Source organism: Sylvia atricapilla, chromosome 13 (assembly GCF_009819655.1).
Source record: "Sylvia atricapilla isolate bSylAtr1 chromosome 13, bSylAtr1.pri, whole genome shotgun sequence".
In the NCBI taxonomy this organism is placed as follows: Eukaryota; Metazoa; Chordata; class Aves; order Passeriformes; family Sylviidae; genus Sylvia; species Sylvia atricapilla.
The window spans coordinates 8,628,036-8,655,795 of NC_089152.1; the positions used below are offsets into that span (position 1 = coordinate 8,628,036).

The following is a 27,760-nucleotide window of genomic DNA, read 5'->3' on the forward strand; positions in this document are numbered from 1 at the left end:
TTAGGTAGACTGGTTTCAAAAGGAGCTTTTGGTTTTACAAGAAAATTCTGAGCTGGCACACTAAACAGACAATATTTTCTTAGATCTGAAATCTAAGAAACTGCATGCTTCAGGTTGGAAGTGTGAGTACGGTTTATCTGGGGGTTACACAAAACACCATTGCAAAAAATGTGTGGGTACTTCGGGGGGAGAGAGGTGCCACAGAAAGGTTCCTCCACGAAAATTTGTCACTCTGCAAACGCCTTCTCTGTTGTGTTTCATTACTTTTTAGCACATGTGAATATGCAGCCCTAGAGAGTCCTGACACTGGATGTGTTTATGCCGCATTCCTAAGGCGTTTTTGGTTACAGCTGGTGGCTGCTTTCTGAGTGTCTATTTGGATTCCCGAGTGGGTTTTATCCTAAACCAAACAAAGGGTGAGGAGCTGCCCGTGGCTCCTTGCTCTGTTCAGGCTGGTCCTGAATCAATGCAAAAGTGTTTTCAGCCATCGAGCTGAACAGGAGTGGATGTGGTCTGGCATAAAGCTGATTTAACTTTTTGTGTGTGTGTGTGTGTGTGTGTGTGTGTGTGTGTGTGTATGCAGTGAATGAGCTGGTGGGGGGGAAAAAAAGTGACATTTTCTTGGTATTCTTTTTTCACAGCTATCCATACGGAGAATCAAAAATCCTGAAGAATGGCTCTACCTACCTCCAAGTATCTGGCTGGAAGTTTGGGGTTTTTTCTGTTTGTAGCCTCTTCAGTAAGCACAGGTAAGTTTTTTCTTGCCACGGGGAAAAAGGGTATGGTTTGAAATACTATTTTTGATAGATTTAGATTGACCAGCTTTTCACTCCTTGGATAAAAAAGAGTCAAGGACAGAGTGAAAAAACTCAGGAGAAAAGCAGTTTTCTGGTGTGCCAATATTCCCAGTCAAGGGCAGCTGGAGTGGCAGACTGAAATTTCTGAGCAGGTGAAAGTACCCTCAGCAATCCCTCAGACTCTGCCACACATTCTTAAACCAAACACAAACCCAACAAACAGCCACAAAGAAATAGCAAAAGAAACCTCAGGTCCTAATAGCTGTGGCTGAGGGAGGTGAAGGCAAGAATTCTCCTGCATTCCTCAAGCCCAGATGTGGAGAGCAAAAAGCTCTGGCCTGGGACATCCCTATCCCTTGGGTTTTGTCTCTTCCAAGCAGTTCTTTTACTAAGCAGTTCAGGGAAGGGGAAAAGGGGATCCTCATTTACATATTCTATATACAGCTAATTTGGAGGTTTGTATTTGTTTGAAACAAAGAGACCATATGTCTTGCCCCAAACACTGCAGCTGCATGAGGCAACCCCTCATTGTCGTGCTCAGGCCCTTTTGGTCAAGAAGCAAACATTCAGTTAATTTCTTGTGCTGGGTAGAATTTGCACTTTTATTTAAAAAATGACAATGAAAATAATAATCAAGCTGTCAGGGTAACTGGACCAGCTGGCAGAAGGTGCTCAGCCTGATGGTGTCATTGGCACAGCAGATGCTGGTGATGTGCAAAGTTCCTGGTACAAATTGGTTAACAACACTGGGAATTTGGGTGCTCTGCTTCTGGTTTGTTGGCTTTTTCTGTTTGTCATCCCAAACATTAGCCTAAATTCCTCTTGATTTCCCCATAGGACTCTCTGTGTGCCTCTCTGTTTCAAAATAGTGAATTTGGGGTCACAAGTCATCTTTTGAGACTATGCAGGAAGCTCCTTGCATAGTAGCATATTCAAGTAAATGGAAAAATGAACAAGATTTTTATCCTTTACATTTAAATTAATTAATTACGGTCTAATTGATAAATTGTAGCTTTACATTTGAATTGATTCTTTTGGGTTTATATCACTTCTCATCACGAGCACATTTTTCTATTATTCTTATTCTCAGGGAAATAACAGCTCTCTTAAAAAAAAAATCGTTGTCAGTGTGTATTGCAGTTATATTTGAACATCTATTTATAATGCCAGCCCCATTTCCTGTCTGAAATATTTATCTTTTCTAACTTTCATTAATTCTGTGTGGCATTTGGTAGGAGCCCAGAAACACCTGCTTGTTTTTTCTCAATTACTGTAAATCAGAGCGTGCCTCTGACATTACTAATACAATTCCAGCTTCCACCTGGCACAGTGGTGTCAAAATCAGGTCCTGAATGTTTATCTGTATCTGACTTGCTGCCTGGTATATTATTTGTCCTCTCTGATTTACTTCATGTCTATGGGAAAAGTTTGCAGAGAGACAAGGTCTGTGCAGGCCACATGAAACATCACCTTGAAAATTGGTATTCATTTGGGCTCTGGAGACTTTGAAGCCATGGCTGGTCCAATTCCATTGTTTTCTTAAGACATGAAGCTGGTGGAGGAATGTGAGGGGAAACTGAATGCAGATGGACAGATTTTGCTTCTGTTGCAGTGGAATTACAGATGTCCTTCCAGTTCCACAGTGGCAGCACAAAACAACTGCCTGTCGACTGCACCAGTACCAGGAAACGTTTCCTTGCTTAGATTCACATCACTGCCCTTTCCATTACCTGGAGGCATTAGTGTCTGTGGGGCAAAACCCCAACTTTACTGTACCAAGTTCCAGAGACATAACTCTGCTGAGGTCAAAGGGTTTATCCCATGCCCATGGTCACTGATCTACTGGCCCTGTACTTTTCTCCATGGTGTTTTTGTTTCAAGGGATAAAAATTGAAAAGCTGGTGACAACTCCCAGCCCTTTCTGAAGGCAGAGGACTCATTGTTCAAACTTCCACTGACCTCAGCTTCCTAGGATTAGAAAGGGTTCTACCCTCAGAAAATATGCATCACACGTGAGACTCTACTCACAGTTTTGTTGATTAGAGTAAAACATGAGGCTCACATTTCAACTGAGGTTGTATCAGGGAAATATTTTATCTTAAATAAATAGTTGCAGCATGAGACTCTTGGATGTGGTATGAGAGCTGTTCAGACTAACACGTCATGGCAGCCCCTCATCAAATTTGTGTGTGAAGACTGGAGATGTGTGATCCCAAAGTGAATGAATCCTCATTGCTTCTGCCTGGAAAAGCTCACAAACCCAGACACACTTGTCAGGTTCCTGTTGCTCTCTGTTACTGCATGTACTGGTAATTGCTTGGTGCTTGGTGTTTCCATGTTAGTTTGATCTCTTTTTCTATCTCCAGTGAAAACGTATAATGAAAATATATAATATATAAGATTTAAATATCTTTATATAAAACAAAGCATGTATTTGGGGGCATTTTTAAAGGTAGTAGCTGTTTTATTCTTTTGTCAACACCTTCCCTGGGCTTTGTATCTAGCTGGTATGAGCAGAGCTAAATGTCACTGCAGGAAGGGCTCAGTTAAAGTCCCTTTTCAATAGTTTTCTAGAAACTGCATCCCCTGCAATGCTGCTTTGCATTGGGTTTTTCCATTCTTCCAGAAAGCAGAAAACCATACAGCTTAAGCTGTTGTTTGTTTTCTTTTGGTCGTGACCCACATGTGCCCTGCTGCACTGAGGTGTTGCTGTGTTCCAGGGAGTCAGCCAAGAGGCTGATGCTGAATGATTCTGCAAAGATGCCCAGGTGCAGAGCTTTCTGTCTCACACCAAACAAACACTGATTGTCCTCACTCTCCATCTCTGTCCAGCAGAAGCAGCTGCCACATGTCCTGACAGGGATCCTGAGTTAGAAATCTGGAACCCGGGTCACAACGAAGAAAACCACGTTGAAATCCACAATGGCAGGAAGCTGCTTCTCTCCTCTTCTGCAACTGTGCACTCTATCCACATCACTGACGGAGGTAAAATGTGCTGCTGGCAGGGCTGGGTGCAGCCTGCTCTCCTCTGGGACTGTTTAAATCACTGTGATCATGCTGGGAGAGCTTCTTGCTTCTTGCTGAGGAGCGGGTGGGTAAACACAGCTTGACCTCAGTACAAGGCTGGGTGGTAGCTGGGGTGCTGAGATATTTTTTAGCCACTGTAACCAGCCTGTTTTCCGTCCTGCCTGGAGAATTTGCACAAGTAGTTCAGTGTAATGATCAACTCTACTTCTGTGATTTGCTTCAAAAACATTTTTTTACCAAACCACTGGCCCAATAGCATCGTTCTGCAGTGGTTGTGTTATCAGGACCTCAGGACAGGACAGATGCTTCTGTCCCTCTTTGTCTCCAAGGATAGGGCCTGGTGTTGCTGGCATGAATAGCTTTTATTCATCTTAACTCTAAATTTCTGTCTCAGTTTCGAATGGGTCCTCTTCTATGCAAATCTTAATTGTGCTCTTCAAGAACTGGACTGAACAAACCCCAATGTTTTCAGGATTTGTATTGAGAGCTTTTTTGGGGTGTATGGGGATAGAATTTTTCAAAAACTGAGATGAAGCCCAGCATTGGGTTTAGCACAATGATACCAGAACCTCACTTGAGCTGCTGTGTGATAAGGCAAAATGTCATAACCTTCTCTACTTAGGGAAACTGGTCATCAAAGATGATGTGCAGCCCATCATTCTGCGTACAAGACATATTCTCATTGAAAATGATGGAGAGTTACACATTGGCAGTGAGCTGTGCCCTTACCAAGGCAATGTGGTTATCGTCTTATATGGGCGGTAAGTATACATGACAAAATACTACCTGAGAATCTTCTGGAGTCTCTCTTCAACATCAGGGAATGAAAATCTTCCTTAAAATTACATGTTCTCAGGTGTAGTTATCATCAGTATTCTGTGGAAGGTCCAGTAGCTTTTAAAACAATTTAAATGACCCACAAAAATTGATGCAGGTTTGGGGTTATTTTTCTCTTCTACAGAGCTATGAATACTGGGGTGTTCAGGCATGCCAGATAATCAGCATGCCCCTTCCCACAACTCAAACTGATTTTCCAGAATAGGCTTAAAACCTTATAAGTTATTTTTGTCTGAAAGTTCTCCTCCTTAAACATCCTTTATTTCTGTATGGGAATTGTGAGCTGAAGGATAATACATTTATGTATTGCAGATCGGTACAGGATCTCTTAAAATTTCAAGGATGCTAAATTCATATTTACCAACCACTGGATCTCTTAGCTCCTGATTAGGGTCTTGCCTACCTCCAGAATTCAAAAACACAGATGTGGCATTCAGTCTGGGCTCCAGGCCTCCTCTGGCCTGGATATAATGAATATAGCATGTATAAGCTGTGTTCCAGATTGCTTTTGGTCTTTGGTAGCTGCTACTATTTTTAAAGTAATTTATTTTCTGTACAACATGGGTAGCTCCTGATTCTTGGAGTACCTGAAAGAAATGGACTGTAAATCATGAGACTTCCCTCCTTGAGTCACAGCAGCACAAGGAGGGAGGTTCCTTGACTCAGACACAAACCCAAACCTGGTCCCTTTCCTTCCTTCCTGCTGTAGAGCGGATGATGGCAGCCAGCCAAATCCTTACTTTGGACAGAAGTACCTTGGAGTCAGCAAAGGCGGCACTCTTGAGATCCATGGAAAGAAAAAGCTGTCCTGGACTTTCTTGAACAAGACTCTTCATCCTGGTGGCATGGAGGAAGGTGGATATTACTTTGAAAGGAGCTGGGGCCACCGGGGTGTCATTGTCCACGTTATCGACCCGAAGACGGGGGCAGTTGTCCATTCGGATCGGTGAGTGACCCTTTGGCTGCCTAGAGGTGAGGATCTTTGGGAACAGGTTGAGGACAGCTTCTCAGCAAGCTCAAACACACACATTTAGCATCTTGTTCAAATGGGTGTTATTGGATGTCTGTACAATTCCTCCTAGACCAGCAATCTCCAAAACCACAGAGTGAGCAGTGTCATGCCCTGCAGTTTGTCAACTAGAGTTTAATCAATGTAAATTTACAGAACCCCCCCAACACACCCTGCTAGACAAGTGCTTTTGCAACAGGGTAATATTACAGTGAACAATACAAAAGGGTACTTACTTTATAGTATTTGCTTTTCGGTACAAAAAGACGTGGTGATGACTGCAGCAAACCTTCAGGCGTTTTTTATCATTTCAGGTTTGATACCTACAGAGCAAAAGAGGAAAGTATCCGCCTGGCTCAGTACTTGGGTAGAGTTGCAAATGGCATGATCCTGTCGGTTGCAGTGAATGATGAAGGATCCAGAAACTTGGACGACTTGGCCAGGAAAGCAATGACCAAACTGGGCAGCAAGCATTTCCTCCACCTTGGGTTTAGGTATGTGCCAGTCCTGCCAGTTCTCCCAGCACAGAGGCTTTATTATGTTCCTGAGATGTCAAAATAGTTCCACTCTTTCAAAGTCACAAAGTTCTTTCACATGGGAAAAAAAAGTAAAAAAAAGAGGGAAACTTCTCAATGTAGAGTTTTAGCAGTTAATTAGATAGTTTCAGATGCACTCAGAGTCTATATTGGGTATTTTTATTAGCAAATTGAGGAATAGCATATGATTCACATTAAAAAAGATGGTTTTCCAAGATATTGTTCCCACAGGTTGCTTATTCCAATTTATTTTCAAACCATCCCCCAAAGATTTAAGAAGCATATTTATACACACACAGAGGATTAGATGGGCTGAGAATTAAGGAGGGTACAATAATTGCTGCGTAGCCCTGGCTACATACATACAGACACACATACAGCACATTCCTCAGCTTCTCCAGTGCAGGTCTGAAAACTTGTGCAGCACAGAAATTTAGGAAATGTGGATTTATGGTGTGGATTGTACATACTTCTGTGGCCAACACAGTGTCTGTGTTGGCACACACACTGTTAAGAATACTTGCTATTTACCCAACTGTAGCCATTATGTTTTTTGTGTTGATCTGAATTTATGTAGGCTTTTTTTTATGAGGCACTAAGAGGGTGTCTGCAGAACACACACACACACACACAAAATCTGCCTTGTAGGGAGAAGTGCTTCAATACAGCAGTTTGTGGAAAGAGGCATCTGTCAGCTGGGCACACACAGATGGAGCAAGATCTGGGGTGGTTGATGAAGAGGTTGTGTCAAATGTTACAGGGGCTCCTGGGCACCAGACAACACATTTCAAAGAATCAACATGGAAGTCAGGAATGGTCTCCAAAATCAGGTTATCTCCATCAGTGCAATTCTTGCTCTCAAATCTAGACCCCATATTAGAGCTCAGTGGCCTGCTAAGTTTTTTTTCAAATGCAGGAATTAGGGAAACAGAACATGATTTTTGAACATTATGCTTTTTTTTTCCCAATTGCACTACAGGAAGGAGTTGATGGTTTTTGCATGTGTTTATAAAAGTAAATTGCGCTTGATTTTTTCAGGCTGCTGTGGTGTTTTTATACAAGCTTCTCATCATTTTGCCATCAATATTTATAATGGAAACACTGCAGAAATTCATCCATGGAAGTGTGACTTTCAGCATTGCTATTGTTTGCAGTCAAAAGGCTAATCTTTGCCATGCTGTTATCTGAAATACCACAAAATTGCATTCCATAAATTACAGAGACTTGTGGAAAAATAATGAGGTAGTAGTAATTGGTCAACACTGGTCAAGAAATTGGTCTTCCACCAGCATACTGGTGTTTGGAAAAATATCTGGTGCATTATTTAAAATTACATAATTTTAGGAGTGCTCTCAGAGTTTAAGTTCATCTGTTCTCAAAAACCACATTGTCTGGATGGCAGCTGAGGCCAGACTTAGAAAGGCAGTTTGATGGCACAGTGGAACACAGGCAGCTTTAGATGTATCCAAGCTTTTCCTCTCAAGCAAATTGAACTTCCACCTCAGTGGAACAAGATTTAGACATGGTGGTTTACGTTTCAGATACATCTATGACTATGAATAAGGATGTATGCACGTGACAGGTGCTTTTGGAAATTTTTTTGGAATACCTTAGAAAGAAAATGTTTGGAATGAGAAAATTGCACACATGTGTACACTTTTTACCCTCCGTGGCCAAGGCAGGCTCTGACTGAGGAGAGCAGATGGATTTTTCTTTCTAACATGCCTGTCACCACTCACTGCCCAGCTCTGGGCTTTGCTGGCTGGTCCTACAGAATCCTGGCTGTCAAATCTTCTCAGCTCCTGATGATGATGGCTGGGGATGACCATGGGCATCCCTGAGAGAAAAACAGCTTAAGCCCCAGGCTTAGGAAATTTTTGCTTTGCATTTTGTGAGGTGCCACCTGAGTCAGGCTATTCAGCTGTAGGTTGTGTTGGTTTCTGCAGTGTTGGCCGTGGTTATATGGGCAGATTCCTGTCCATCTCTAGTTGCTCCATATTCAAACAGGTTGTAAAGTTGTGCAACTCCCCCCTGCTGTAGCAGAGCCGATGTGGAAGGCTGATGTATTCAGAAATGTTTCTTTGCTCCTGGAATGTCTTTTAATTGCCTCTTTGCTGAGTCCAGAACATTAGGAATGAAAGGAAAATTTTGCATTCCTCTTCTATTATTTCCTTCTGAAAAGTGTGTTTACTCTTTCAATGTGAGCCTTTTTTTTCCCTTTACTAATAAATGAAGAGAAAGCCTTTTTGCACTTGATGACATAGTTGTTCACTTTGGAATTCCTCACAAATATCTCCTGTTTGGCTCTGGACTTGCTGGCCACTTCATTTCATACAGCCCAAACAGATTGCATGTGTTCTTATGTGTCAGGGTTGAACAACTTCAAAACTATTTTTAGTGGTAAAATAACTGGGAGAAACAAGTATTTTAACACATGAAATGGGGCCAGACCTTGAATTGCAGAAGTGAATAGCTCCTTATTCTTTGAATTATTTTCGAGATTATTTTTGAGACATCATTTTTTTTTTTTGTCATTTGTTTCGAATTCGGTTTACCAAAATAATAACTGTAATAACAGAACCAAAAAAACCCATCTTGACTGCTGAGTGATAAAGTGTCCTTCCTGCTTCCAGCCCCCTTCTCTCGCTGGATGGAGATCACAGCCTGTCAGTGCCTTCGGCAGTTGGCACGCAGGCAGATTTTCCAGCAGGAGCATCTGGCTGGCTGGCAGGCTCCCCAGGCAGTGGTGTTGGCAGCTTCCACTGAGCCTGGCCAGTGCTGGGGCTGAGGACACGCTGCTGGGACAGTGTCCCCTTGGGCAGCCATGTCAACTGGGGCCAAGCTTCATGGGCTGCAGCAGTGCTCACCCTGAGCCTGCCCCTGCTGCCCCCAGAGCAGCAAATCCCAGCAAACCCCAGCTCACAGCACCAGTGATTTGGGTGGGTTTTAGTGGCTCTCTGCCAATGGCTGTATGTGTTTTATTCTGGCCCAGAGCAGTTTGGAGCTTCACTTGCACCAGTGTAAGGTGACCTGCAAGACTCTTGATGTAATTGAAATGACCGGATATTTATAACTATAGAGACATGATCTAACCTATGGGAGTTTGTGCTAAAATCAGGACTCCCTATCACCCTGAAAGCATATTTTGTATCCTCTTAGTCATTAAGAGCAGATATGCTTGAACTACTTCTACTCTGAAGATAACATTCCCCCCTGACCCCTACTAATTGGGTTTACCCTCAAGGTTGGGAGGCACTTTAGTCCCTGTCTCCATTGCTTTCTCATCCATGTGGTCATTCTCCAGGGTGGCTGCCAGATATTGAACCTGCTTGATCAATAACATCAGATGCTAATGAACTGAATTCTGACATGGCATCAGATCTGAACAGACAATTCAGAGCCATAAAACTTTATCCTTGTTCAATGTTCAGTATTCAAGGAAGGAAACTAGATCTGCAGTGACTATCTAAGCATTTTTATTGTCCTTTGCCAGCCAGTCTATCTATTAGAAATTCTCACGGGTCATTCCAAAGACAATTGTCATATACAGGGTTTCAGCATGAGTTGAATTTCTTTAAGCAAAAGTGGTTTCTTTTCATATTCTTCAGTGTACACACATGTACACAGACACACATAAGATTTATTTGCAGGTTCCCCAAGGAGTTGCCAGTGTCTCTTTGGTCTGTCACACATAAGTTTCTTAAAACTTATTTAAAAAATGAACACACTTGTAACAGGCATGTTTTAAGTGAGGATTTGTCTTCAAAATTCCTTTTCTTCTGATATATTTACTGCAGAAATATAGAGTGTTAAGATAATTTTAATTTTAACTAAGCTGTCTGTGACACTAATCAGCATGTTTTGACTCTGGTGCCTCTGAGAAATCTAAAAATATTGGGCTATAAGAAATATGTATCTCATACTTGACATAACTTGATCATTTCTCATTTTCATTTTCCAGGCACCCATGGAGTTTTATTACCATTAAAGGAAATCCCTCCTCTTCTGTTGAAGACCACATTGAATATCAAGGTATTTAATGCATAAAATGCTGTCTCGATGTGATCTCTAAACATTACTGGAGTTATAGCTGAGATTAATTTGATCAATGGTGTTTTTACTTCCCACTGCATTATATTGAAGCTATGAGCAATTGATGGCTTGACAGATTTAATTGAATGCTCTCTCTATATATTTCTTCTTCCCACTGTCTCTGAAGCAGCTGAGTGAGGGATAGTTTAGGTTATCCAAACCTTTAGGTAAAAGGTCAGATCCTTCACCAGTGTAAATCCATGTAACTTCACTGAGCTCAGACATTGCCTCTCTTAAGGCACAAATCAGTGGAACAGACCCAGTTCACACCAGCTGAAAATTTAATCAGTGTATCCTGAATCAGTAGCCTCATAATCCTCTGGTGAAACCATTTTCTTGCAAGCTGAACTCTGTTGAGTCTCTGTCTTCTCATGACATGAACACAGCTTGCTACCACATTAAATAAAAATAGCAATATATGACAAATGATTGTGGGCCTTATCCTCTCTTGATTTTTGAAGATTTTTCTTCCTCAATATCTGTGCAGTAACAAAATGTCTGAAGCCTCATTGCAAGATTAGTAAATTTTTCTGGAACTTGTTCAGGGCTAATTTGGAATAATGTAGTCAAAATATGCAATACACAGATCATTACATTTTCACTTCTTACTCTTATCAGTTGCATTCAATGATTTTACCAATTGATTTCAACTATTTACCAATATTTGGGGTTTTTTAACAGGTCACAAAGGGTCAGCTGTGGCCAAAGTATCCAAACTATTCAAAGCTGAGAATGGAGAACATTTCAATGTCTCTTCAACGAGCGAGTGGGTTCAAGGTAAGGGGTCTGTGGGCTGATTCACTTGGTGGCAGACAGCTGACAAATAGGGTGAATCATCCCTTTTACTGCAGTCCTTTTCCATTTGGGAAGACTGGACTTGCTAGCTGCTATTTATGTCATCACTAACCCGATTAATGAACACTCACAGATTCCTTCTCCAGTTGTCTCTAGGACCCTCTGAATAACTGGGATCCTTTTTCCTTTTCTGCACTGGGTATGAAATTCCATCCCTGGTGGTCTGAGAGATCACAGACTCTGACTTCTTTTCACTGCACAGTCATCATGCCCATGTTTCAGAAAACACACAGTAACTGGTGCAACTTGATCTGTAGATCAGAGAAGGCAGCTAAGGCAGACACAGATCCCAAATCTGCCTCTATTAATAATGCTTACAGCACACATGCCAATTATGAAGATTTTAATAACTGTGCTCTCCCTTGGCTGGTTGCACTTCACAGCAACATTAAAAGTGGCTGACAGACTGGCAGGAAGAGGAATCAGATCATCAGTGGAGAAACTTGTGAATGATATCCGAGATCATATTATGCTTTGTGCATTTTTGCTGCACTCATTAAGCTTGACTTTCAAATGACTATACTTGTTTGCACTTGTCTCCAGATGTAGAATGGACAGAGTGGTTTGAGAGGCCTGACAAAGCAAGATCTAAGGACATGGAGAAGCTGTCTGACTTCAAAGCTGCTCATCCTGACAAAATCTGCAGGCAGCCCATTGACATCCAGGTAGGCAGGCCTACCACTCACTTTAGAGGGGCAAGTCTTCTTTGGACTGACACTGAACTCCCCCAAATAATTGTGCTTGTCAATAACTTTTGTTTCTAAATAAAACACACCAATTATTTAACCACTCTAATACATAACCACCAAGATCTTTTCTACAGTCTTGTATTGTTCTGAGACAGATTTGATAGAATCAAGCTCCTTTCAGTAAATTCTGTCTCCTGGCATGAAAAGGTGTACAGATGGGCACATGGACAGCACAGATGCTATCATGAAATATGTGGTTCCCTGCTGGAAGATTAAAAGGAGCAAGCACATGAAAATTTCAAAGGTTTTAAATGGTCATGGAATGGACCCTACCTAAAAAATTAAATCACAAAATGTAACAAGACAGTGCAACTACCATCTGTAGCAGGTTGTCAAAAATATTGGTGAGCTTTCAGCCATTTCTTGAAATGAATTGTTTAATCTCTGTAGAAAGAAATTTGAATTCTGTTTGGAGCTAGGCATTATAATTATGCCATCAGGCCAGAATGCCTAGGAGCACTCAGATACCTTTTCTGACACTGCAAAAAACTTCTTCAAGGAAAAAAAATTCCAGCAAGAAATGAGAGTATTTTTTTAATATATGTTCACCATATACTATTTATGTCTACCTGGTAAAAATACTATAGCAGAAGCATTGCCTAGGAAAAGCCAATAAAATCCTTCACATCTGTGCGAGGCTGAGGTTCCTGCATGCTCTGAGCCAGTGGAGTCATTCTTATCCACAAGAATGTGGCTATTGAAGTAAAGGGGAATGCTGACTGTATGAGTGAAAGTTTCCAGGGCTAGATGTTATAAAGAATCTCTCTTGAACAGAAAGGAAAAAACTGCCCTATAATTTTCTGCCAGGTCTTACCAAATCCCCATTCATTTCTGCGTCCATATACATGTATGAGAAGTGACAACTTAGTTCAAAACAGGGGTCAGATATTTCTTATGATGCATCCTCTTCTAAAATGCATGTCAAAAGAGAAAGAAGAAAAATATTCTTCTGCTCCAGAAACAAACCCTTTTTTTCCTCTTCTGTGAAATAACTTACTTTTCTTTTTTTGCCCCATCTGTATTAAAAGTGAGACATTTCTCAGTTTATCCTACAGAACTTAGGGCAAATCCTCAGGTAGGGTAATCTGTTGCTGCTCATTGCTTTTATAAAGCTACACTGATTTATAGCAGCTGGCCTGCCCCAGCTCTGGAACATGGGGGAAAATTGAAGATATGATGATAATAACAGAAGCACGGCACAGCCAGAGGCACATTCCTCCAGCTGACGGTGCTAATCCCACACATGGCAGCATTAATAAGGAAAGCCTGCATGAGTGAGAGAATCAGGATCAGACCCTTCATTGAAAAATGGCTTTTCTCCTGGTGCCTTGCCAAAATGCACATGGTATTTGGCTTGCCCGATGCAATGCACCGCATTTTTGTGAAAGGGTCGAGAGAAATGCAAGCTCTAGAGACAGAATGTGAAATCTGACATGACCCTGGAGAGGCTGCCCCAGCAGGAACACCAGAGTGGCTGTGTATGTCACTGCTTCTTGGCATGATACAGCCTTTTATCTCAAGGCAGCTCTACAGGCTGGTACTTGCCTGTGAGAAAAGGCCACTTCTCCCAGTTTCTTTTGGAACAGGCAGCAGTATTGCAGCACACTTGGGGTTTTTTTTTTTTTTTTTTGAGAGACTGATCCATGCAATGGAGAAAGAAAACCCCTACCCCCTTTCTTCTGCAAGTCTCAGACAGAGCCTAGTCTCAAGCAATGGAATGAGTAAATTGTAGAGGCTTGAAGCCATGAGTTCATCTGGGCGCAAGCATCTGTGTTCAATGTTTCCATCTGCCCTCAAAACCAATGGCAAGAGAAAATCTAGGGCACCGAGGCAGCTGTCTGTGAAGCTCACAAACTCCTCCCAAAACAGCCCATGGTCTCAGCGTAGACACAGGGGAAAGGCTTGCACCTAAGCAGTGGCTGTGTGTGAGCAGCAGCAGGGAAAGCTGGCTGAGTCACAGGGGTTTGTTGGGCAGTGCTTGTGCCATCACCCAGAACAAAGCAAAGGCCTCTTCTGATGGCTCAGATGCTTTGGTGAGATCCCTTCACCCCACAGCCACAGCTGAGGTGTATTTCCATCCTCGTTGCAGGCGGTGACTCTTGATGGAGCAGATTTGGCCACGGAGGTGTTCTACAAGAGCGGCCACGATTACCAGTTCCTGTGCCACGGCAAGGGCCAGACTGGCCAGGGCTGCCACAACTACAGAGTGAGGTTCCTCTGTGGAAAATCTGGTATGTGCCCCACCACTAAAAGCCACAACAGAGAACAGCAGAAATCCTGTCCTCCCATGACTGGCTCCTTCAGGGGTGTCTGAACAACTGTAATTTTTCCAAGTAAAACTTTGGCTGGGCTATAGACATGAACTCAGATAGAACAGTAGAAAATTTATCTCAGGAATAATTCCTGAGCACTAACAGAAGCAGCAGGGTGGTTTTTCAAATACCCAGCAAGGCTGTGGGAAATATTTGGCAAGTTCTTTCCTGTAAATCCTTTTATAAAAACATTTTGGGATGACGTAGGATTAGTCAATCAGAATGTGTGAAGACAACAGCGTTTGAAACTTAAACTTCATTTTGTAGTTAATTATTCCAACACAGCTATCCTTAACCTGGTCATCAGACAGGTCATTAGGATTTTTGGTGCTGGCAGGAAGAGAAGGGTGGCAGACTGTTGTTTTGCTGGAAAAAAACATCATCGGGTAAAGACCACTTGGCTGCTGTAAACAACAGCACCCAGCGCCCACAAGAGCTGCTGCTAAGTGGGTGTGGTGAGAATGAGCCACTAAGAGCTACATTTAAATTTATCCTGGGGTTAGTGGAAAATCCACCTGCCTGCAACTAAAGAAAAATACCTTTCCTGTTTTCTTGCTTGCCAAGCCAAAGCCAGTAAAAAAACACGTTTGGAGGGGTTAACTTTTTTTTTTCTTTTTAGAATGAGAAAATCCTAGTTTTTCATGGCACTCCAAGAAGGGGGGGTGGGGGGTGGGGGGTGGGGGGGTGGGTGGGTAAAAAAAAGAAGGAGCAAGCTTTTTCTGATAAGACTGACTGAATTCTCCATCCTTGCATTTTGGGTTTTCAGTGAAACCAAAGCTCACAGTAACCATTGACACCAACGTGAACAGCACAATCCTGAACCTGGTGGATGATGTGAGCTCATGGGTGCCTGGGGACAGGCTGGTGGTGGCCAGCACTGACTACTCCATGTACCAGGCAGAAGAGTTCCAAGTGCTGCCCTGCAGGACCTGCAGACCCACCCAGGTCAAAGTAGCAGGTGAGGTGCTTCATCTTATCCCTCTGGTGCTGCAGTTCACAAATTTTGTCATTTGCACTGGGGTGACTCCAAGAAGAATTGACAAATGTTGAAAGACCCCTGAATATGATGGCTGGTTGTTAGGTACTTTTAGGATACATAATTTTCATTCTTTAAAACCATCTACCTTAATTTTGGTTCCTTTCTGCCTTCTCTTCCTTTCTGCCTTCTCTTTTCATAGTTGACTCCATTTTTGACCCCAAACATGCTATTGATTGGGTGAATTTACTTAAGAGGAACAGATACAGGTTATGTATTTGAGATTTTCAATAACTGTGTTTGAAATACCACTTCCTAGAAAGCAGATGAGTGTGGCTGATGTGAAGAGTGAGCTAGGGCAGGAGCAGATTGTGAAAATCTGTAAGGCTATGAAGTAATTTCCAGCTGGCTGCTTTCCTAAGTTTCATTTAACATGAACTGTAATCTGACATTTTAGAAATACTGTTTTGTACTGCTGAAGCTACTGTTTCCAGTTTACTGTGTCTCCAGAGAGTATTGCTTAGAGGTGATGCGTTAACCAAACATTTCTGGCGGCCAGTGAGTTGTCCTGAGCCTCTGCACTGTGCAGATGGAGTGGCAGGGTGCTGCCAGAGAAAGCCTGAGAAGGAGGAGTGGGAGCCTTTGTAGAACCCCAGCATTTTCCTCTTGTAGGCGACAGCTCAAATGCAAAACAAATTACTTTTGATTAACAGATTTTGTAGTCCAGTGATGGTAGAATGGCCTCTGGACACTGAATCCAATTAAGAAGCATAACCATGATGAGGCACAGACTATTAGCAGCATGAGCATAAACCTGAGATCCAGAGTGGGAGATTTAATCTTCACTTGAGTCTGTGAACTTGTCTTTCCCTTCTAGAACCTTGTTTTGGCACGCTGATAAGCAAAGCATGGAAATAGCGCATGAACATCCCCTTATGTGAATAGATGAGGATTTTTTTGCTTCTATAATTTACAAAAGCAAACATTATTTTACAGTATGAAAGTCTGTAGTAGATGAGGCTGTCTTTCAGAGGCAACATCTGCCTGGTGGTAAATCATGCCTGTGACTTTATCTTTGCACACTGGCTGTTTCTCTAGGCAGAGGTGTTGTCTGCATTTACAGTAAGACCTTTCTGAAAAACCATGAGGGCACTTGGAACATCCAATGCACCAGGGAGTTCACTCAGTTCTCTGAAATGATCCACTTCAGCATTATCTCTGATGCAACTTCTTCTGGAAGGTACCAATATACTTCCTTTGGCAGCTGCCTCCCCACAGAGCTTTGGCCATTCATTGTTGGAGATGTGCATTAGGCCAAGAAAAATGTTATTCACAGTCCGAATGTATCATAGTCTTATGACTTCGAATGTCTAATGCTTTCAAAGAAGACACATTTCCAAGCTGAATATTTTTTCTTGAGGAACTTTTGAGCTGTTGGACTCAGTTCATGATACAAGTCACATCAGGAAGATGGTCTTGGAAGATTGCCAGTAAAAATAAAGATGGTGTAGGAGTCTTGGGCTTCCCATAATCAAATGAATCTGTGGAATTCATGTAGTTACATTCATCTTCTGCAGCAGTGACAGCTAGCTTAGTTTAGGGAAACAGATAATGGGTTAAAACCAACAAAATAGTTCATGTGAATTTCAAGTAAAGAAGCAGTGGAAACACTTGTTAAAGCAATTGTGCTCCTGGTCTCCAATTGCTCTTTAGGAGAATTAGGACATTCCTTTTATTACCACAAATGACATGAACACCAGGGCCAAAGTCTCTCCTTTCTTATATCCAAGCAACTCCACTGACGTCAATGGGATTTCACTGATTATATAAATCAAGGCAGAATTTAGTCCAGTTATAAAAATCACTTCCAACTTCCTTGTAACAAAAACACATTCACACTAGAAAACAAAATAAAATCTGCCTGAATTTAAGTGCAGTCTAGATGAAATAAAACCTGGCAAGGCTGAGATGTCCCCTGTCTTGAGGAGCCAGGAGGTCCCTGAGCTGCTCTGTGCCTGGCCATGGTGTAACTTCATCCACTGCCCTGTGCCATGACAAGTAATTAACCAGAATAATGATCACTAATGGTCTTAGCACAGGTGAGCAGCCCTGGCACAGTCTGGCCTTGTGTGCCTGGGTCAGGCTTGTATTTGGGTGTAGAACATTCATCATAAATGTCTGCCTGCCTTTTGCTATGGAGGTAGACAAGATTGCTTTGCTCCTTCTGAGAAAAGCCTTCCACACAGACATTTATATACAGGGTCTCAGAGGGATGTAATTTCTAATAAGTGAAAAGGCTTAATTTTCCTAAGAGGTTTAGTTTAGCAGCTGAGAACTCCAAAAGTTCGCCCTTTGAAAGACAAATGATAAAACCATTCCTACCCATGATGATTTATTTCCCATTTAATCTTTATTATTTTCCTTTCTATTTATTTTTAAAATGAAACCTAAATGTCAGATCTGAACTACTTAAGAGTCTCTTTGTTATAAAAAAGGCAGAAAACCTCTGCTTTGAGGACAGCCAGTTTGGTGTGGCAGCCACTTGGCATACCAAGGTTTAATATAATTTATGGTCTCATAGTTTAATAGTATTTTAATAGACATGGTTTAGCATATTGTGCCAAATAAGTCAAACTCATTAGTTAGCTCATGTCCTATTTATATTTGATACTTCCTGCTGAAACTCATACTTGCTTTACTGGCTAGAAATGGCTTGATTAGAGTTTCTCTAAAGGACTTAAGGGAGTTAGTACTCAATTGCCATCAGGTTCTAGGAGGATTTAGTTATTTAACTATGGACATTTGCAAATCTCAGTGTAGAAAGTGAGGGAGGACACACAGGATCTGATTTTTTACTGGAGTAACTGCCCTGATGTAAAAACTGTGGCTCCCATGGGTAAGTGTGGTTTGCAGATCTGCAGGTCCTGCTCCCAGTCAAATGGTCACTCACTTAAATGGAACTTTTTCCTCCACTTGCTTTCTTTGTTTAACTCTTTTCTCCCCCCCCCCCCTTTTTTTTTTTTCTTGCTTGTCATTTTTGTGCCTAGATTATTTTCACTGTGGGAACAGAGTAAAACTGTTTGATCTTCCAACTTCACAAGGTTTGGGGAGGGACAACAGTGCAGGGAAAAGGGAGGGAGGAGGAAGGGAGGAAGGAAGGAAGGGTTGTGTTGTTATGATAGAACTGGATAGTAGGAAAGATCAAGTATTTCGTCTAGTTTCCCTGGGAAACAAGTCTTATCTTCATCTTGGTTGCTCTGTGTGAAGTTTCTACGAATGCTGATAAGTTTCACCATGGAACAGAAATGATGAAATGCTCTTTTGTGCTCCTATATGCTCTTGATAAAGGATGAAAAAACTATTCGTGCCTGGCATAATTACTCCAATTATCCCACATACTGATGAATCTATGAATTCAAGCACACATCCCTTAAATCCTGCTTATTGGGTTGCAAATACTAGAGAGATAAGGAGTTCACTGTGATCTTGTTCATGCAGAGAACTTTGAATTAAAAGTATAAATACGTAATTGTCTCACAAATTCACAGCCTGTGTCAGCATTCATCTCGTGCTGTAAGGATGGGAGAATTTACACCACTATCAAAATTCAGATATTTTTTGAGATTTAGGGTGTTCTGTTTGGAAGTTGGCATCATTTTGGCTGGAACTTGCCAAAAGCTCTTTTTTTAAGGCTACCCTGGTGCTTGAGGGCAGGGCAGGAAGTCTTGTGAAAAGGTCCTTTTAACAGTCTTTCAGAACTCCTTCTACCTTTGGGCATTGCCTGGGAGCTGAGCTGAGCTTACAGAATCTCATTCAGGTTTACACAGAAGTTTTGTAAAGGTAGAGTGTGTGCCTGATTGCTGTATTTCTATTTGTTGAAAACATAATTTTCCATGTAAAAGTTATGAACTGGAGGAATATTTGTTGATTAGGACATCAGGTTGTGCTGTGTGACTCAAGGAGCCAGCCAGCTCACCCAAACCATGCTGTGTTACAGGCCTGTGCCTTTGGGATGCAACAGCAAACCCAACCAAGGTAATTCAGAATAATGAGGGTTTGAAAGATGCCAGTGTGAACATTATTAAATATAAGCAATAGGGGCATTACCATCAGTGATGACAAGTGCTTGGCAAAAATGATAAATCTGTCAGATCTGGGCTGGCATCTGCAGTGAGTTGAACTGACTTTAAAGATGCCATGAAGGATTTACTGTCACTGGATCATGTGAGGTAAACAGACAAACTGTGTTTAGCGTTTCCCTTGAAAACTTGCTTAGGAAACATCAAAAGACCATGAGACACTTGGTCTTAACCCTAGAGATCTCAAAGGAGAAGAAAAGACTCTTTAGAGAAAAAAAAAATCCTCCAGGAGAATCTCAGCTTTACTTTATCTTCACCAAATCCAGACCTTCAAGTGCTGGTTTCACTTCTCAAAGGGAGTTTTAGCTGTTTGGGCCATTTAGAGCCAAGGGATTTAGGAATGCATGAGTGTACCTGGGAGGGTTTTCTGAGAGACCTAACTCACCAGATCTGAGCACTCTCCCACATTTGCAGCAGCTGAAATAGTTTTATAATCCCACCCTTCCCAGGTTTGATAAGGCTCAAGACCCAGGTTTTATGGCTGAGTTCACATGTGGCAGGTTTTCCTTTGTACAGTTTGGAGAAACTGTGCTTTGAATAAGCATGCCCTTGATGGGTGGATCATCTGTGTTTATTTTAATGTATGTTTCCTTTAATAATTACCTTGTCCTTACCAAAAGCTGACTTCAGTAGTCACTGTCTTTAGTAATAAGCATGGAAATGTGCTCATATTTTGCTGAATCAAGCCTTGCACCAGGCAAACCCACATATTAAGGAAGTTTTCCCTGTAAACTTGCATTGTGCTAATTGGAGGCACTGCTATGACACAACGAGCAGTAAAGCCAGGGAGATTTTCCTAGTCCATCAGCCAGGCCTGTTGTGGGGAGACATGATCTGTGTCACTGCAAGGCTGTGTTTGGTTTAGATTACAATATGGCACAAGCCTGGCAGGGCAGGCAGTCTCTACCCATGAGGGATGCAGCAAACCTTATCCCAAAGGACGAGAAGGTGAATCAGTGGCCTCAGGGCTTGTTAGTGGTTGGGAAATCACAGCACTGGCTTTGCTGCAGAAGCAGCAGCACATTCCTCCCACTTTCAAAGCACAGGTTTGCCTTTTTATTATCAAACCACTTCAGTGCCCCTTTGCAAACCCCTTTCCCGTGGTCAGTGCCCAGGGCTCAGATATCCTGACTTGTCTCTGGGAAGGCTCCATGTGCCAGCTGTGAGCAGCAGTCAAACTTTAAACTTGTAGCTCTGCGGAGTGAGATGCTGCCAACCCTGTGTGAACTCCCTGAACTCACCACAGAGCAGACTCCTTTGTGGGTTTTTTCCCTGCCCACCACCAAACATGCCCCAGGCAGCTCCCTGGCAGTGCCACGTGTCTGTAAATGCCCCTCACAGTGCTCCTGGTCCCATGGGAAGTGCCCCATGTTGTAGTGCTGGTTCCCAGCAGCCATTTACACACACAGGGACAGTCATTTACACACACACAGGCGCTCCCATGCCAGGCTCTGGCTCCCACAAGCTTCTTTCAGCCCCTCTGCTGCAGGGAGCTTGAATTTCTGTCTGCCTTGAGAAGTGGTTTGTTTTTCAAAACCCTATTAAAGGAGCTATTATTCAAAATCCGCTTTTACTTTGGAAGGGGATTGCTTTCCGTCTCTCCTTTTATCTGCAAACATGTCAAATCAGCAAAAGCATAGAGTGAAAAACATGCACCCAAGGAGTTATATTTAGAAACTGGTTAGTCCGTATTTAACATTCCTGTCAGTGCTTACCCTGTTTTGCATGTCTGGACTGCTGTTAAATTAAATTAAATACATGCAAGCATGACATTTATTATTCTAGAGCTCAGCGCAGCAATAACAAAACTGCCTATCTAATTTCACTGCCACAAATCCTGGAGATGTGGCTTCAAATAGTATGTTCTTATGATTATCTAAAATTCTTCCTGCATTTCAGTAAATCAAGGAGAGGTCAGCTCCAGGGAAAACTGAAAAATAACAGCTTAAAAATGGTTCCACAAGGAGAGACTGTGCTCCCTCACAGGCTCACTCAAGGCTCCAGCATGGAGTATCCTCATGTGGAGGGTACTCAGTGCAGTGATTTTTTCCATGTATGTAAATAAAGGGAGTAAAGCTGCTGATTTTGGGATGGGTTGAGTCTGGTTTTGGCCACACACCTGCTGAGGTTCACTGGCTGCAGGGCAACAGCACAGGCACAGCCCAGGACTCTCTAGGGTGACAATTGGAAAGTGGGTGAGGTGCAAATCCAGGGGCCCTTGCAGCCCTTCATTTCTGAGATGAGCATGCAGCTCTTTGGTCATCACCACTGCTCTAGTTAGCAGAGACTGTTTTTCAAAAGATCAGATGAAGGCAGAGGTGCCAAGGCAGAAGGCACATTTTGTGGTGTGAGCCCTGTTCCCACAACGCAGCCATCTCCGAGCAGGGCGGAGCACTCACCCTCCCCAAATCCCGGTGCTGCCATCAAACTACACTGCTTCCAAAGAGGGAGTGAATGGTGTTTGCTTGTCGTTTTTATACACTCGAAGCATCATGTTTTGGTTTAAAATAATATTGTTTTAGTGTTCAAAGTCCTCCCCTTGCCTTGGCACTTCTGCTTAAGCATAAAGTACTTTGCAGCGATAGCCAGTCTTCAGGCTTACCATTTGTTTCTAATTAAGGATTTGAATGATTCCATGGAAATTAAATACATGCAAGTGTAGCATTCCTTAAGGTTCAGTGTTTACTTAAAGAGTTTATTACTTATTTTTACTGGAATAATACAGAATGGAGTCAGTAAGATGAACCTTTTCCCAACTGACTTTTCCCTGCAAAAACCTGCGGAAGGAAGGAGGTAGTAGGAATATGTTTGAATGAAATTACAACAAAGAGATGCTTTGCTTTCTAGACAATCCCCACTGCTTGGACTTTCCCCCTTTCTGGTCAGGCTAGGAAAAGTTTTCTGTGCTTTTAACCCCTCCATGGAGGAGGGTGTCTGTGGAAGATGTTATGAGCAACTTGGCTTGGCAAAGGGAGGTGTGGCATGGGGGAGATGGAAGATCCCATTGTCTCTGACTACACCAGGGCAGGAGGAAGCTGTGGGAGCAACTTGGAGAAATGAGGGTAAATCTAAAATGGAGAGGTTTGGGAGGACAGGGAGCTGGAGGTTTTACAGACCACAAACTTGGTGAGGGGCTGTGATTGTCCCAAGACACAATTCCTACAAGGTTTTCTGCCCACTCTGCTCCTTGCTTGCATCAACAGCCATGGTGCTAGCAGGATCTGACTGATGCTTTTCTGAGAGTAGTGCTGTGGGGTCTGAGCAGCTCCCTGTGTCTTACCATGGGAAATGCTGGGCTAACTTTGGTGACCTTTGGTAACCTTTAGATTTTTCAGTAGCTGCATCATCAGGGTTTTCTTTGCATTGGATGTTCATACACAGCCGGTTGTAATCCAAACTACGCAGTTCCTTTTCAAAGTAGGAAATGTGTTTTGTCCAGACAGACTGTTGGTTTAATTCCCTGGAAAAATGAAGCAATCTAAGACCAAAAATCTCACTTCCTCCATTGCAAATATCTCACCAAGACCTTGTGTGTCATCTGTGCTCCAGCCTTCCCTCCTCTGAGGTGTCAGCCAACAGTTTGTGCTGACTTGGTTGCTCCATTCATCAGCACGCCAGCCCCGACATGGGGGGAAAGCCTTGGGGAAGCCTTGGGGAAGCCTTGGGGAAGCCAGCAGCACTGGCAGAGTAATCCTGACACTGCATCTGGTTCCTTTAGGGAAGGCCACATACCTGCACATGGGCGAGGTGGTCGATGGTGTGGACATGCGGGCGGAGGTGGGGCTGCTGAGCCGCAACGTGGTGGTGATGGGCGAGATGGAGCAGCAGTGCTACGAGTACAGCAGCAAGCTGTGCTCCTTCTTTGATTTCGACACCTTTGGAGGACACATCAAGGTAAGGATGGGGCCCTTGGCTTGTTCTTTCCTCCTTCCAGCTATACCTTCACATACCAAGGAAGCCAAGACGCAGGAAGGGAAAAATTCCTCACTAGCCATTGGGCAAACAAGCTCTCCTCACAGCACAGCAGATCCACCCTCTGGCTGCTGCCTGTCCTTTAGCTTTGAAGTGCATGTCATGCCCCTGCAGACATTGCTCAGCCAGTGAAGCTGGTGATCAACACACCTGAGATAAAGTCTCCACAGCCCAATCCCAGTTTTCTCTAGATTCTGGTGGTGTTCAGCCCAGGAAGTTCGATTTGAACTCAGCTGGCTGAAACCCATGGAAAATGATAAATATAAACTGCTTTCCTTCTACAATTAAGTTAACTATATCTATGGCAGCAATGGAGAAATCAAAGAGCAGCTCTGGTCTCTCCTTAGCCACCAAACACAGATACAGATACAGTGCAACCCTTCCTATGCCTCTGTTCCCTCTCCTTGCCCTCAAATGACCTTTGTGTTTCTTGACTGCCGTTCTTTTGTTCTCCAGATTGGTCTTGGCTTTAAGGCTACCCACATTGAAGGTCTAGAACTGAAATACATGGGCCAGCAGACAATGGGGCATTACCCAATTCATTTCCATATGGCTGGAGATGTGGATGAGAAGGGAGGCTACAACCCCCCAACGTATGTGAAGGACACCTCCATCCACAACACCTTCTCCCGCTGTGTCACAATCCATGGATCCAATGGTTTACTGGTAAGAAGTTCCAGTGTCTGTCTTAGAGATAGAGATTGCTGCTGTCTTAAAGACAGCAGCAAAAAAACTTTCTCATAACATGAATACAGCTTAATTATTGCAGAAGTATGTGTTTTATTGTTAAAACCAGTGCCTGACTTCTTCCCACCTTGGATATACAGGGAGTAGCTCAACCTGCCAGTGTGGCACTGGGGGCTGTGTGTGACTCAGAGTGGACAGAACATTTGTCTGGGTGCTGCAGTGTCTGCAGACCAGCCCATCTCTAATGAATGGTTGGATCTTTCTGTAGACATGGGGTTTGCTATTTAGAGAGAATAATCAAAAGGTTTAAGTATTCCTGTAATAAAGGTTTGGGGTTGCAATGCCAGTCATAACATTAAGCACTCAGAACTGTGATTTCCCAGAATAGCACTCCATAACAAGAAATCTTTTACGATAAATCTCTGGAATGGTTACCAGAAAAGTTACAGCACACTAGAGATGTCAAGAACATGTTAAGGTTCTCCCTACATCTAGGGGTGCCTTTGGTTTTGGATGCTGGACCTGCTGTTTGTTAACAGAAGGATTTGTGGGTGATGTGATGGTTAAAGGCTGTCTTCAGCATGGTGATCACAAATAGCAGTTTTCTATTCTTGGAGAAGAAAGGAGTGGGGTCAGCAGAACAACTGCTCTGGATTTCCAGAGGGCAGAGTTTGGCATGTTTGGGAACCCGGTTGACAGAGTCCCTTGGGAGGCAGGTCCTGAAGGGCAGAAGAGTCCAGGGAGACTGGATGATCTTCAAGGAAATCTTAAAGGTGCAGGATATCTCTAGGCAAAGAACTCTCACCCATTCAGTGAAATGGCAGTGTATTCCAAAAGGAAAGAGTATCCAAGCCCTGAAGAGGAGAATTTGTAGTGTCAAGAGCCCTGCTCCTATATATAACAGAATTTTAAGTGGAAACATATCATTGGCAGTTGTAATCTGGATGGTCACTGTGCATTAGGAGTTCATACCTCTAGAAGTGCCAGTGTTGGAAGAGAGAGTCCCAGGCATAATTAAAATGCACGAAAGTTGAACAAAGGACACTTAAATTGCAGTTCCAGAAGCAGAGCAGCTTTTATCTGCTATTTGTGAATCTGAGGTTTTGGGTTTGACCTCTGTTCTTCTAAGTTTATAACATGATCTTGAAACTCTACCAAATGAACATGACTTCTGAATTAAAGAGATATTTTACTGTATAAGTTATATAAGTCATCCAGGGTCATGTGGCATTTGCCCAGTCTGAAGCTGCCAGTAGAGGGGCTTAGTACACAATTAATGTGCAGTGGCAGCACTGCAGGTTTCATTTGTCACACTGTGCTGGGCTGTCACCAATGGCACCACAAAAACATCCTCTGGCTGCACAGCTGCTGAGGAGCTGCAGCTGCTTCTGGATCTAATGGGAGATCTTCATTCTCTGTTGCCAAACCAAATACCCAGAGCCTGGCATTTTTCTTATCAGTCAGATGGATGGGTTCATGTGGAGAATTTGGAAGTAGTTCTGTCTCTTGTGCTTTCTCTGGGCAACAGCTGTGCCATGGAGGGTCTGGGGCACAGGAATCCATGTGCTCAAACTTTTCCAGCCAAGATGGCAGAGTGGAATTTAGACAGGCTGATGTAGATGATCAAAGCAACTTGATTCTCTTGCTGTTACTGAACAGCTACAATTCCCTAAATTATCATACTTTGCCTCCGTGACAAGGCACTTAAGAGAAATCTTATAATTTAGGCCCTTATTTAGTCAATATAATCCCTCTTGATTTTAGGATACCAAAATGTGTGAATATGAGGCTCTAGCTATACTTGTTTTGTTTTGGTGTTTTTTAACCTCATCATTATTGCTGATGGCTGAAAAGAAAGCCCCAGTGGACTAAAGCAATCTGATCAGGTTTTTTCTGTTGCATCACAGAAAACATGCTCCAAATGTTGCATCACTTGGGTGTTGTTTCATGGCTCTGATACACATCTGCAGTCAGCAGCTCCCTGCCTTGATTCATCAGGTGATCCCACCACAATCTGCTCATCTGCTTTCTGACTCTAATTTCCTTCCTTTCCACTTCCTTCTCCCCCAAATATTCAAAGACACCCACATGGGTCTCTAATGACTACATAGTTATATACATTTCCCAGTTGCCTATTATTTCTTTACTTGGGCAGCACCACCTGTTTCTGCATGCAAGAACAGAGATGCCAACAGAGATGAGCTACATTCATGCCAACAGAGATGAGCTCTGTCTTTCCCAGGCAACATTCACTCCCTCTGAGATCAGGTAGATCCAAAGTGTGCTTTGCTGAGGGAGATTTGCCTTAATGATGTGCACAAACCACACTTTGGAAATAGCCATAAAAATTCTAGCTGGACTATTAAACCTCAGCACAGCACAGCACTTAATGATGTCCTTAACATTAAGCTGTTGATTTCAGAGGTGTCTTGCATGAGTGTTGTAGAGCACCTGTGCAAATGTTTTAATAATTGGGAGAGGGGAATCAGTTGTTTTTCACTGTCATTAAAGCAGGCAGGTAATTTACAGACTCTCCTGCTTTCTTTGCTGTCACTTTTCTCATGTCACTTCAGAGATACTCATAGATACTGAAAAGTCTAGGAGAAAAGAGTATCCAGTTATTTCTGATGACAGGTATTTTTCTGTGAGTCTGCAGTCTGTTGGAAGTATCTGTCTCAGTGTTAGCTCACCTCATTGATGGGTTATTCTGCACTTGCATATAAACTCATATTAGCTGAGAGGAACAGAGGGTCCTTCTGGAAACAAATCTGTAGAAATGGGTTTCTCACCATAATTATTGTTTTAAAATGCAATGGTTACCCAATGTTTTCTGCAATATATTGGCCAAAAGCCCACCTAGTTACACCACTGCAGTCCCAGGGATGAAACTTTGCTCTGATTCCCACTCTCTCCACTGGATCCCAGCGTGCAAGCTAAAGTAGAAGAAGCCACTGGGGAAAGAAATTAAATGAGGGTCACTAAATAATCTGGCAGGATCCAGGGGAGACCTGTACTTCATGGAATTAGAGGCTGTGCTATCTAACAGCTTCAGTGGTATCTGCTTTTACTAATCCTAAATACTAAATACTTCACAGCAATTGTTTTGCCAGGAAGGCCATTATCTGGCTCTAAATTACTCACAGATAGTGTAAGATTATGGACTATTAGCAAGGTTTTAATCAAAGAAAAAATTAAATACATTAGAAGAGTGATTTGGAACAAGCATCTTGTTTGCTATCCAGACATTTCAGTAGTGGGCTTGTGCATGAAAACAGGCACAGGAAACAAGTCAGAGGTGACTGAGATGGCTTATGGAGAAATAGTTAATCAAAGAGAGGGTGACAAATGCCATGGGGACCAAATTCCTGGCTGAAAACTCCCTTTTGGTCTGTGGGCTTTCAGGGATGAATTAGGAGAACAGGCTGGCTCTGAGCCTCTCTGCCAGTGCACTGCCCTCTCTCACCCTGCTCCTGTTCTCTCTCACTGTTCTGGGAGATGGGATGCCCTGGGACAGCATTCCCCTGCCTTGCCTCTGCTGAGTCTGGTCACTGCAGGTGTCCCTGTCCCTGTCCTGGTGCAGTGTTGTTCTGGCTGGAAACATAAGTGGCTGAAGTGGCAAACATTTCTCTAGGGAAACTGCTTCCATCATCTGAATGTCCCAACCCCATGGCTGATGAGTCTTTTTGGCATTACTGTCCTGTGAGAGAAAGCTAATAGGGTTTGGCAGCAGCTTCTGGGGAATTCTGAGACCTCTGTGGTTCCTCTACTTGTT

General features: G+C 42.8%; 1 protein-coding gene across 1 annotated transcript in view; it reads left to right on the forward strand.

Annotated features, from left to right (window-relative positions):
* The window catches only part of CEMIP (cell migration inducing hyaluronidase 1), a 129,537-nt gene that overhangs the window by 80,460 nt on the left and 21,317 nt on the right, over window positions 1-27,760 (forward strand). The window contains exons 2-13 of the mRNA XM_066328336.1: window positions 592-749; window positions 3,630-3,782; window positions 4,447-4,585; window positions 5,371-5,607; window positions 5,985-6,164; window positions 10,168-10,238; window positions 10,980-11,075; window positions 11,697-11,818; window positions 13,992-14,133; window positions 14,981-15,172; window positions 23,048-23,223; window positions 23,758-23,967. Of these exons, the coding sequence (XP_066184433.1) occupies window positions 674-749; window positions 3,630-3,782; window positions 4,447-4,585; window positions 5,371-5,607; window positions 5,985-6,164; window positions 10,168-10,238; window positions 10,980-11,075; window positions 11,697-11,818; window positions 13,992-14,133; window positions 14,981-15,172; window positions 23,048-23,223; window positions 23,758-23,967 (1,794 nt within the window). The 5' untranslated portion in view covers window positions 592-673. The remainder of the gene's footprint in view (window positions 1-591; window positions 750-3,629; window positions 3,783-4,446; window positions 4,586-5,370; window positions 5,608-5,984; window positions 6,165-10,167; window positions 10,239-10,979; window positions 11,076-11,696; window positions 11,819-13,991; window positions 14,134-14,980; window positions 15,173-23,047; window positions 23,224-23,757; window positions 23,968-27,760) is intronic.